The sequence below is a fragment of the Benincasa hispida genome, chromosome 6, assembly GCF_009727055.1.
Source record: "Benincasa hispida cultivar B227 chromosome 6, ASM972705v1, whole genome shotgun sequence".
Classification (NCBI taxonomy): Eukaryota; Viridiplantae; Streptophyta; class Magnoliopsida; order Cucurbitales; family Cucurbitaceae; genus Benincasa; species Benincasa hispida.
In genome coordinates this window covers 48,056,105-48,068,406 of record NC_052354.1, presented here as the reverse complement: position 1 = coordinate 48,068,406, position 12,302 = coordinate 48,056,105, and the positions used below count along the sequence as shown (strand labels likewise).

The 12,302-nt window shown below is 30.1% G+C and overlaps 2 protein-coding genes across 3 annotated transcripts; one reads left to right on the top strand and one right to left on the bottom strand.

Moving 5' to 3' along the window:
• The first annotated feature begins 3,581 nt into the window (after positions 1-3,581).
• LOC120079275 (pseudo histidine-containing phosphotransfer protein 2-like) lies at positions 3,582-7,814 on the top strand. The gene is made up of 6 exons (XM_039033431.1): positions 3,582-3,644; positions 4,527-4,654; positions 6,610-6,678; positions 7,126-7,197; positions 7,546-7,618; positions 7,725-7,814. Exons 1-6 carry the CDS (start codon positions 3,582-3,584, stop codon positions 7,770-7,772), a joined length of 453 nt encoding a protein of 150 aa, XP_038889359.1. The 3' UTR covers positions 7,773-7,814.
• Positions 7,815-7,993: 179 nt separating this feature from the next.
• Positions 7,994-11,772, bottom strand: LOC120079332 (uncharacterized protein C3F10.06c). Of its 2 annotated transcripts, none has more exons than XM_039033492.1 (7): positions 11,377-11,772; positions 11,021-11,169; positions 9,953-10,652; positions 9,407-9,504; positions 9,218-9,326; positions 8,905-8,964; positions 7,994-8,365 (listed from the first exon to the last, which is right to left on the bottom strand). In XM_039033492.1, exons 1-7 carry the CDS (start codon positions 11,657-11,659, stop codon positions 8,205-8,207), a joined length of 1,560 nt encoding a protein of 519 aa, XP_038889420.1. In that variant the 5' UTR covers positions 11,660-11,772; the 3' UTR covers positions 7,994-8,204. The 2 variants fall into 2 exon arrangements, with proteins under 2 accessions (XP_038889420.1, XP_038889421.1); XM_039033493.1 differs by having other exon boundaries at positions 11,021-11,164; positions 11,377-11,518.
• Between the last annotated feature and the right edge of the window lie 530 nt (positions 11,773-12,302).

Here is a 12,302-nt window from a genome sequence, read left to right as displayed (position 1 = left end):
TACAGCTGGGCCAATTTACCATTTTTTCCCTGTAGTTACATCTAACTCTTTAAGTATCACTGATTTCTCTAATGAACAATAAGTCATAGTCCTACTATGACTGAGTCCTCTCTTCTAAAGAGAGGGTGTAGTCACTATGTTCAAGACCCGTAATCAGCCCTTAAGGGAGAAATTTATCTACTTACCTCTGCTTTTGGGAAGAAGTGAATTCCGTCTTGTGTAACTGAGTTCCCATCTCCCTAATCAGACAAATCCTCAAAAAGGTAGGCTTGTTAAGTTGACAATCTAGTTACTCTCACCCATACTAATCAAAGGACCGCCCTCATAGGCAGGAGTTCCCAAAACACTCAGGATTAAGGTTATGTCACCTATGGCCATTTTAGTGAAATGTAAGTCTCAATTATCAACGGGGTTATATAAAGAGACTAATCATCTCGTGGTCCGGTCTTATACAAATTCTTTGTATAGAATACCCTGACTCGCATGTCTCCACATGAATGGTCAAGATAAGACCATTTGTAGCACTTTACAACACTTATAAATATCTACAAAACAGATCGTATCCATAGTGTCACAAGGACAAGGTGTCTCTCTTTTATCCTTATACTACAGACCATTGAGGTTATTACTAAGGCATGATCCACTTGTATGTCTCACATACATGCTTAAGTTACATGAAATAACCACAGATCTTAGTTTATTGGATATGAGTAAATGCAAATAAAATAACATTTATTTTATTAATAACAATGTGTACAAAATGTTTACAAACTACGAGATCACCGGAAGAATTAGGACACCAATCCCAACAAGAGAGAAGAGGGGTGGAAAGAGAATGAGTGGGAATTTGGAAAAAAAATTGGTTGAAATAAATCTTACACATGAATCAAGCGAACTTTTGAGTTTTTTTTTTAAATATATATAATTAATTATAGGGTGAGAATAAAAAGGTAATTGGACCTTAATTTTTGTGTAATTAAGAAGCTATTTGGACATTTTTTAAAATAATAGTAATGTGGGACAAAAATGAAATTTAGGACATTTATTAAAGCCTTATGTGTTGTTATCTCTAACTTCAAAGTTCAAAGACTAGTCTGTTTGGTAAGAAATCTGAAAGCATAAATTTGAAAACAATTAATTCAATTAAAACGAAGTGGTATTTTATGTTTACAAGCTTTTGTTTGGTAGAATATTTAGATAATCAAATTATAATTTAAACAATTATTTTAAATATGTTTGATTATATATTTATAAACCATAAAACTAATTATAGTTACTAAATGAATATTAAGTTCAATATAAAACTATTATTAATTTATATGAGGATGTCTTAGGTTAATATTATTGTTTAGTGTCATATAATTTATAATATTTTACATAATACATAATTTAAAGATACGAAACGAGTTTATGATTTGAAATACTATATTCTTAAATGTTTTTATATTTTCGACTACAATAAGATTAGAGAGATTTTAACCATAGGTTTTATGTTTAATAACACTCTAGTAGATCATTTGAGCCGTGCTCATTTTGTTTTTTTCTGTTTCTAATATGAATTTGCCTTTTAAATTTTAAAATTCAAAATATGGATATACCAAGGCCTCGTTTGGTAACCATTTATGTCTCATTTGGTAACTATTTTCGTTTTTTATTTTTTTGTTTTTGAAAACTAAGCCTATTTTCTTCTCATTTCTTACCAGGATTTACATTTTTCTTAAGTTAATGGTTGAGTTCTTAGCCAAATTCCAAAAACAAAAATCTAATTTAAAATCTTTTTTTTTTCTAGTTTTTCAAAATTTGGCTTGATTTTTTAAACTGTTAGTAAAAAGTAGATGATAAAGGAAGAAATTTAGAGGTGAAAGTAATGTCTATAGGCTTAATTTTCAAAACCAAAAAACAAAAAATTAAGACCTCGTTTGATAACCACTTTGTTTTTTGTTTTTGAAAATTAAGCTTACATCATTCACATTTCTTACTATGATTTACATCTTTGTTGAGTACAATAGTTAGATTCTTAGCCAAATTCTAAAAATAAAAATAACTTTTGAAAGCTATTTTTTTTAGTTCTCAAATTTTTGCTTAATTTTTTAAAACCATTCGTGGAAAGTAGATGGCAAGGAAGAAATTTGGAGGTGGGAGTAGTGTTCATAGGTTTAATTTTAAAAAATAAAATAAAATAATTACCAAACGAGACCCAAATAATTACCAAATGAGGCCGTAGATTTTAACAATTTGTTTTTGTGTTTGCAATTTGGCTAAGAATTCAACTCTTGTACATAAGAAAGATCAAAATATGGTAAAAAAATTGAGAGAAAATAAACTTCATTTAAAAAATCAAGAACAAAAATCGAAATAATTACCAAACATGACCTAAAAATATAAAATGCTATTTTTCAAAAATTTCATTATTTGAATCACATCATCTAAAAACAAATTTCGAAGAATCCAGATTATCTACCATATATGTCATAACGTTCTAATATAATTTAAAATTTTCGATAACTTCGATACGACCTTAGTTTCAAACGTACCATATATATAATCCAATGGTAGCAAAAGTAGTAGCAGTGGCACAAAAATAATCGATTCAAAGAAAATCAACTTATATTAAATAAGTTGCTATAAATTTATAGATTCTCAAATTGTCAATGCAACATGGCTTATTTATAAATGAAACTGAAAAATAATGAAATCTGGGTTCATTTATTACAAGATCTGGAAATATGAAAACCTCTGATTTTTTCTGCTCATAATTTATTCTCAAGGAAATATTTGATAGAATTTCTCAATAAATTCTTATTCATTTTCATTTCTGGAATTGCATGCCTGCAACATGTCACTCTTCTCATAATTACTGCTCTTATTATTATTGTTGTTAAAATACCATTTCAATCCTTATCCTATAAAATTTGTTTAATTTTAGTTTCTATACTCTCACTTGTTCAATTTTAGTCCATAGATTTTCAATACATCTTAAATTTATTATTGATTTTTAAAAAATTGTTATCTACTAACATTTTTATTGTGAATTTGGGAAAGATATTATATTTCTTTACATTAAAATTATTGTTATTATTTAACCAATTTTGGTAAAATTAATTTTGAGGAACCAAAGTTAAGATTTATTCAAATTACATGATTTAAAATTAGACAATTGAAAGTATAGAGACCAAAATGGCACTCTAACCATCTTTTTTCCCTCTTATTTTATAAAATTAAAATAACATTTTGATCAATATACTTTTAGTTATTTAATTTCAATTTAGGCACTTTCAATTAAATCTTAAATTTAGCCATGGACTAGTTTATTAGTCTTTCACTATAAATTTTAAAAATAAATTCACATAATTATTTCTTTGCATAAAATTATCGTTGTTATTTAACAAATTTCAATAAAAAATAATTTTGAGAGACTAAATTTAAAATACATTGAAAATACTATGAACCAAAATAGTATAATAAAATATTGTAACTTTCTGTTTAAAAAAAATGGAGATGATTTAATTTCTTGGGTTATATATAGTGTCTCCTTGGTATGGGATTTTCAGTCGAGCATTGCCATTTTATCATTGTAAGCCATGGAGAATAATTTTGGCCTTCGTCAAGAGATTGCTGCCATGAGACAATCATTCTTCAATGATGTTAGTTTTTTCTTTGATTCTCTATCTTTTTTAATTTCTTTTTAATGATCTTTGAATTACCATTTGTGTTTTTTTTTTTCCTTTTAATGATTTTTCTATTATTTTTTTGCATGAATATTGTCTATGATTTTTATACATCTCGTCTTATGATACCCTATATATTGTCATTCTTATTCGTATTTTGTGTTTCTGATTTTCGAGAAATTAGTTTTTTATTCCTCATTTTGAAAAACATTCTTGTGATTGTGTAGAAATTTTGGAAATGACGATTGTTTTTTTTTTTTTTTAAATCTTGATGTTAAATAATTTTTTTTATTTAAAATTTGAAAGGAAAAGGTGCTGATTAAAAAAAAAACAAAAAAAAAAAAGAAGGTTTTGATGAAATAACATTTTTTTTGTTTGTTAAGAAAAAAAAAAAAAAAAAAAGGAAAATGCTATCAAATGGTCTTGTGTTGAGGACTCTATCTACATAAAGGTAAATGGCTAAATATATATTTTGATCTCCAAATATTTTAGGTCTTTTCGGTATTTTTTTCAATTCAGTCCTTAGACAATGATAAATTCATATGATATAATAATTCTGTGAACAGGTAGAACGTTAAAGGAAAAAAAACGTAATTTAATAGAGAAAACATTCTAATTCCACACCTTACGATTCGTAAGAAATTGATTGAAATTTCAAGTTTTCATCTTAGATGACCTTTTTTTACCGATAAGTTTTGGTGAATTCTGTGTATTACGCTAGGTAAGTTTATCATAAACCAACGTTAACATTTATAATTAATAAGAGAAAGAATTGAAAATAAGTTAAATAACAAATTTAGTCGTGATTGAATGATGAAGAAATTAGACAATTGAAAATTGATTGAATATTGTTTGTAGGGAATTTTGAGTGAACAATTTGTCCAAGTTGAGCAATTAGGTGATGATGATCCACATTTTCTGGAGAGGCTTCTCACTGTTTACTTCAGGGAATCAACCCAGTCTATAGCTGCTTTAGAAAATGCACTGTAAGGACTAAATTAAATATAAAAACTTTAACTTTTTTTTTTTTAATTATGAAAATTCAGGAGGTCATGTTTTATTGTCCAAGATGTTAGTGTGTGTTTTTCAATTTAGTTCCTATTTTTTGTTTTAATGTTTTTTTTTAATTTATTTCCATGACGTAATACTTCGTGAGTTTGTGAAAATTTAAATGCTTAAATACTATTTTGATTCTTGTACTTTTGGTTTTATTTTATTTTGGTCCCTATACTTTTAAAATATTCATTTTGATCCCTATACTTTTAAAATATTTATTTTGATCCATATTCTTTCAAATTTGGTTCATATTGTTTCACGTACATTTTGGTTCTTGAACTTTCAAATAATGAAAAAGAAAATAAAAATAAAATGACCAAAATAGTCACTTTTTAAAAGTACAATAACCAAAATAAAACAAAATTAAAAGTATAGGGACCGAAATGAACTAAAACCAAAAGTATAGGAATTAAAGTAATATTTAAATCAAATGAGAAAATATTCTGATATAAAAAATGGAAACAACTTATGCATTTTCTTCTTTTAAATAACTTTTTCTTACCTAAATTTTTGTCAATTCACTCGTAGTAGTAAATATCGTGTGAGTTCGACAATAATGAATCAAGGTAGGATATTTGAGAATAAGATGTCTCGCAATTAAAGATAATTGTTTTTTGTTATGTATGAGAATGAAATAGGATATTTGGGGATGTGTTATACTTTTTAATGCAATTATAAAGTATAAAATTAATAATAATTAATTTCAATAATTAATTTTCGTTTGTAAATTTATTTTGTTACATTAAGTTACTAAATCAATTTTAAGTCATTAAAACTTAACTAAATTTACCCACTCATCATCTAATTCAGTATATTTATTATCAATTAAATTTTTTATTGCTCATTTATATTTCAATTTCATTAAAAAAAATTATTCGTATTTAATTTAAATATCTTTTTTTTTTTTTTTTTTTGTAATTTTGTTAATTGAAGAGTTAATTAACTACTTGTTTAATGTCAATTATAAGCCTTACATATATACAAAATAAGTTGATATAAACTAATTGATTTTAAATCATCAAACCATGTTTTTAATTTTAAAAAAATAAATATGATTATAGATTAAAACTAGAATTACAAGTGTAAAAGATTGTTTAATTGAAAAAAAATTAACTTATTTTATTATTAGTTAATTAATTAATATTTTTGTAAAGATTAATTAATAATTTTAATAAATCATTTATGGCTGTCTCTTATACACATCTAGATGTGTATAAGAGACAGGTGTTAATATATATCACCAATAAAAAGGAATTTAAGCAAATATAATTATAGTTATTCATATATATATATATTTAAAAGATTGAGGTTTTTCATATTAATTTATAATAATAGAATAAATTATTATATTAGCATCATTATTAATAAAATTAATTATATATGTAAATCATAAATTTAATTTAAACATATTTATAAAAATTAAATAAATTAATCAATATCAACAAAGAAGAAAAACAAATAAAATGAAAAGAGAAAAAGTAAGAGAAAGAGAAAAACCATTGAAAATAGAGAAAGCCCATCTATTTGGGTCATGGGTGGTTATGATAGAAATATGAAATACCTTGCAATAATATATTCTCATTCCTAAGATTAAAAATTTATATCAAACATGATAATAGAATATCATCTCTTATTTCCACCTCTTATTCTCATGAACCAAACGACCATAAATTGATAAATTTAATGCATGAGAGACAAGTTCGAGAATTTTTAAAATATAGGGACTAACACATACCTAGGAAATTTTTTTTAATGTATTATGAACTAAATTGCCAGTTTATTTTTCTCCTCGGTCCACCCTAAAAATACTATCGACTTTGTTCCGGTCCCAAAAAAAAGAAAAGAATAAAATAAAATAATCTAATATGCGGTTTCCTTCTCACAGAGAGCTACCTTCCTGCAATCTCAGAACACTGGAAAGGCCCTTTCATAAGTTCAAGGGGGCTAGTGCCAGGTTTTCTCTTACTCCCGTCGTTTTTTTTTTTTCATAGTGTTATTTAAATTACAAATTTAATCCCTGATTTTGAAATTTAAACTTCAAATTTTCAAAATTACAAATTTAGTTGAACTTTCATATTCATAAAAATTCATAAATCTATCGAGGACAAAATAAAAAAAATTAAAAAAATAAAAAATTTTCCAAATACTTAATAATTTAATTAATTTTTAAAAATTTTGAATTTAATACTTATTAGACAAAATTAAAATTTTAGAAACATACTAGACACAAAGTTAAAAGTTTAGAAATCTTGAGGACAAAGTTCAAAAACTAGACTTATATTTTAACCTTTAGATTTAAAACACTTTATAGTAACACATCCAGTTAAAAATAGATTTTTCTTTTTGTTTCTTAATTATGATTTTATTTCATTAACAATTCCATTGTTGGTGATTTATGTAGCATTGGTGCCGTCAAAGTGACCAGGGAAATAGATCTCGCAATTCAAGCTTGCAGAGACGATGATGTGGACGGGTAAATATCACATTTTACCATTCAGTTTTTTCTTCAATTGGACCTTATTTTACCTTTCATGTGAAATGGCAAAACCAAACCTACTAAAACCAAAATGCCCTATAAAAACCATTTGGTTTTCAATTTTTTAAATTTAAAAACTTATAACCGCCTACTTCTACCCATTAACTTCTTTATGTGCGGATGCTACCTATACTGCATGAATTTCAAAAACCTAAAAAAAGATATTATCCAACAATATTTCAACTCTTGATAATTAAATCTCTCTTCTCACTCACTACATATTCACCCAAAAAAAAAGAGAAAAAAAGTGTGCAAAACTCTAACTCTATGTATCTTATTAAATAGGGCTAAGGCTGCTGTGGAACGGATAAATAATGAATATGTCATCTTACGTCGTAGACTCGGGGATTACTTCCAGGTCTCTCTCTCTAAATATACATACATACACACGTGTATATGTGTGTGTCCACACACACACATATATAGCATCGTATATTATTCTGACCATCTTATTACATAATCAGATAATGCGACAAGTTGGGCCATATGAGAGAGCTGTTCGTCCAAGATAAATTCAAGAAGTTTAACTTACTATACACATGGAGGAAAATAAATATTTTATATTATCACATGTACGTCCATTTTCCAATAAGGTTTAGGTTCAGGCATCTTGTTCTCCTTTGTACTGCTCTTCTTTTGCTTTTTAATGTTCAATTAAAATTAAAACACAACTTTTATTAAGAACGACAAAACAAACATTGGGTTACAGACCAAAACAAAATCATTATAATCATGCCCGAACACGCATTTAATCATTCTAAATCAATTTAATGTCTGACATTTTTAAACATGATGTTCATACAATCAATATCAGGGGATCTTGGCCTCATCAACACAACAGTATAAAAAGGTAGAATATAGTAAAAGAAAAACAATAATAATAAGTAGAAAGAAAAACCTGTAAAGTTGTAATTGAAGCAGCTTCTCTGTTAACAGCAGAGGAGTTAATCAATTCTTCCTCCACCAAGAAAATTGAAAACCTGCCTCAAATTTCCTCTGGAAGGCCTTGCATTTGTTGCAAATTTACAGATGTACACAAGTCGCCTTCTCATTTCCAATTTCGTAATGCGTGTGTTCTTAAAAGATTTCCCGCAATCGAAAGTTCCTGGTGTAGTTTAACATAGTTACTAATGATCAAATACATGAAAGCAACATATTCTTCTCTTCTAAGAAATTGAAAAATTAAAGTGCAAATGAAAATCTATTGGAAATAAGACTCAAAATATTGTACAAGTAGGGAAATAATTGCTCTATTTTTCTCTCTTGGAGAAGAGGGTCTGGGACCTAAATTGAATTCGAAATCGAACATAATTTTTTGCCTCTTCTCAAGTGTGAGAAACAACATTTCTACATTAATTCAACACAAAATCTACTCTGAAGATTAAGGAAGTTTGACGTTGATATTCAAAACCTCCTCCTTCGACTTCACTTCATTCATGTTTTGATTCAAATTTTACTGAAGATACTCATTTTTCAAAGAAAAACACCCATGTCTTAAAATATCTAGATCCCTAAAAGGAAATTATAAAATAACAACTCTCCTTCTAATAGGGGAAGGGCAGATGCATAGATGAAAAGAGCATACAATGTGTGCATTGGTGTACTTTAAGAAAGTTTAGAAGAAAAAAAATTCATCCATGGTACCTTTGTCGTCAAATAAAGACGTCAGTATTGCCAAGCAAACACATATGCTAATATCTTCTCCTGGAAGTAAACAATAGAGATCTCTTAGCAGATGTTTCAGAAATATAGCATCAACTCATGCTTGACATCTTCATAAACCATTAAACATGACTGATTAAATAAATAACTTAAATAAAGTTACAAAGAACAATTGGCCCAACTACTCAACAGATGAGAACTAACATTTTCCACGAATCTGTCGACCCTGTTCAGTTGATTTTCATCACAAATAGGTGAGTTTATAGTAGTTAGGTTCAATAAAGGGTGTTCTCACCATTGCTACAGCAAACTAGAAGCCTTTTCCCTTGGTTAAGATTCAACTTCGCAAAATCTACTGCAGAAGGAAGGTTTCTTGACAGGGAAAAACGATCCAGTTTTGACATCTGAAAAGCAGAAGCTAACAATAAGTCGAATTGGTGCTGCAAACTTAAGAATGGTTACACTCTTATTTCCCCATACTCACCACCATAGGTAGATGAAGATATGCACCAGAAATTGGAAGGAAAACAGAGGACTCTTGATCACAATTTAAAATACAATCAACATTGCATGCAGTCACGGCTGCATGAACAAAAACCAAAAGTAATCAACAGATGAATAATGCCAAGAGATAACAATAATGCAATTATTGAATCGCAGAGAACATACTCCTACATTTGTTGCCAAACTCATAATATGTCCACAGAAAAAACAAGACAACCAACTCACACGTGATGTCCAAAATAAATTTGGAAAGTGAAGGTGGAAGTATTTTCTTGTGTAAAATCATTGTTGTTCACTTTACAAATGTTGAATATTGCATTTTATTTCTTGATATATGGTTAAGTACTTGAATTATTAAGACAATAGAGCCTCTTTGGTAGAAAAACAAGTAGACAGGTTTTGTATTTTCTTTCCTTCTGAACCTTCCTTTCCAATATTGATGGAGTGAAAAGCACTCTTCTGGATATTAAAACCAATAATCATCTGCTGTATTATCCTCAATACAAGAGAAATTGGAGGTAAATACCATGTTGAGATGAGCCTACTGCAAGGCTAGTTGAACCAAGCCAAGATAATCCACAATTTCCATCAGAAGATTTTGCGTCTAGCTCAGCATCAGAAATATCTAAAGATAACATTTGCTCTATAGGCAGGACTTGAGTTGACGATCCTCCCACCTTCTGAGATTTAACACTGATCTGAGGTGCATCATTTCCCCTTAGTGCTCGATATACTCTGTCTTTTTCAACTATTTCAGCTACTTTCTGATTACAGACATCAGGCCCAGAGCTCATAAGATCATGTGCGTGATTCCAAAATAGATTAGGAGACAAGCCTCTTGCCCAACTTTCTTCATCATCTCCTGCTCCGGAAATGTAGTTCCAGCTAAACTCTGTGGTGGTCCTTTGTTGAACCACACCGGTAGACAATGAAGCAGAAACAAGTATAATGGGGGTGAAATCCCAGGAATCGTGATCTGGTACTTCGTTTAACCAAATAACTGATCTCTGTGAAATCCACAAGGGGCGCAATGGCTTTCTCAAGATTGATGCTAGTGTGGCAATATCAGCTCCACAGTCATCTAACTGTTTCATCCATTCATCAAGACGTTCCTCAATAGCAGCTTTCTCAGTCTCAGAAACCCAAAGGGGAAGATGCAAGGAACAGTCCCAATCAATGGCAGGTTTCCTTCCATTTCCAGCAAGCGTGTCAGAAGTGGAAGGCTCCTGTTACAAGCGACGTGGCAAAATGAAAATCTAAGAATTTTCCCATTTATAGTCTCACCTTTGAGGTTGAGATGTAAGAGGGTCAGTTTAGGTTCATCAGTTAAAGAAAAAAAACAAAAGGAAAAACTGACATAGAAACCAATTTTTTCAAATCCAAACAACTTGCTGACCATCAAACAGAATTGTTTCAATCAATTTCATCGGTTTTCTACTTTCAACTTACACCCGACTGAGAGGGAGTGAGGGGGTTTAAGAAAATCCCTTTTGCTTTGTGACATGAACTCTTGATCCTAGACTTACACAAAACAATAGACAGCCAAATGATAACAAGCAAAAAACATAATAGCCAAGCCAATACTCACACCTACCTCCAATGAACTGCCGTGGATTTTGTTTAAATGTTTGATTATAGACCGATTCAAAACACAAGTCCAAATGGGTATTGTTTTGGACATGCTATCAGGAAAGCGCTTTCCTCTTCGAGTGGAATCAACTATAATACAACCTCCCTTCTGTCCTACCCATCAAACAAAGAAGCGAATCATATAAACACTTCTGAAATGCAAACAATCCCCCGAACGCATGAATTGAGAATTCAGAGTTGGCAAGATTAATAAGCCAATACAAAAAATTCTACTTTCTGAAATTTTATTTTTCATGATTCCAGTAGCTTATTTGCTAGGAAAATAGAAGAAAAACAGACGGGGGGGAATAGAAGATGTACCAGCCAATTGCGCGACGTGAAGATTGAGGCGGGAAGTATTAAAAGACCAATTGTTGTTGTGGCCGTCGGTGGACTTGAAATAGCAATTGGAGTGAAACTTGGGGGAATACCAAAGGCCGCAACGGAGATTTGCTAGAAGAGGAAGCTCCGGCCATAGCTGGGAGATCTCGCCGACGAAAATAGAGTCCTCGTAAATTGATCTGAGAGCGTTGTAGAGAGTGTTATCTCTGCGTTTTATGTTTCTGACGGCCTTGTATATGCTCAATTTCGAGCCGTCCTCCATGGATGAATCAAGCAATGGCTGTGCAGAGCGTCGTCGTCGAGAAAGATGAGAGATATGCAGCTCAACTTTGTACCGCCGGGGTCAAAATTTTACTCACGAGTCCGAGCCCGAACCGAAGCCCAAACCGATGTGTAAAGCCCAGCCCAAACCAAAGGGGGAAGTCAGGCCCATGCCCGAGTTGTAATTCAAAGCTCAAGCGGACACAAAAGGTAGGCTTAAGCCGCAACGGAAGTCCAAACCAAAGCACATGAGGCCAGATCTAACCTGAAGCCCATACCAGAAAGAAGCTAGGCCTGCAAAATCCAAAGCCCAATCTCAAGCAGAAGGTAGGAACCAAGTTTGAACAGAAGCCCATGCTAGAGCTGAAGCTTGGGCTTGAGCCAAAATGAGGGAGGCAACAAAAAGAAGAGGTTCTTTATACATATGGCCAAAAAGTAATTGTCATTTTTAGAAATAGTTAAACTTTATACTCGTAAAAATGGCCAAATTTTCCAAGAGTACGATTTTGTATTTTAAAAAGTGACAACTATACCCTCCTATGAAATCCTATATTTATGGTGTGTTTAAAACAAAATCTTTTGAATAAAAAAATCTCTAATATCTCATATACGATGTAATCGGATAAACAATCCTATTGATATAA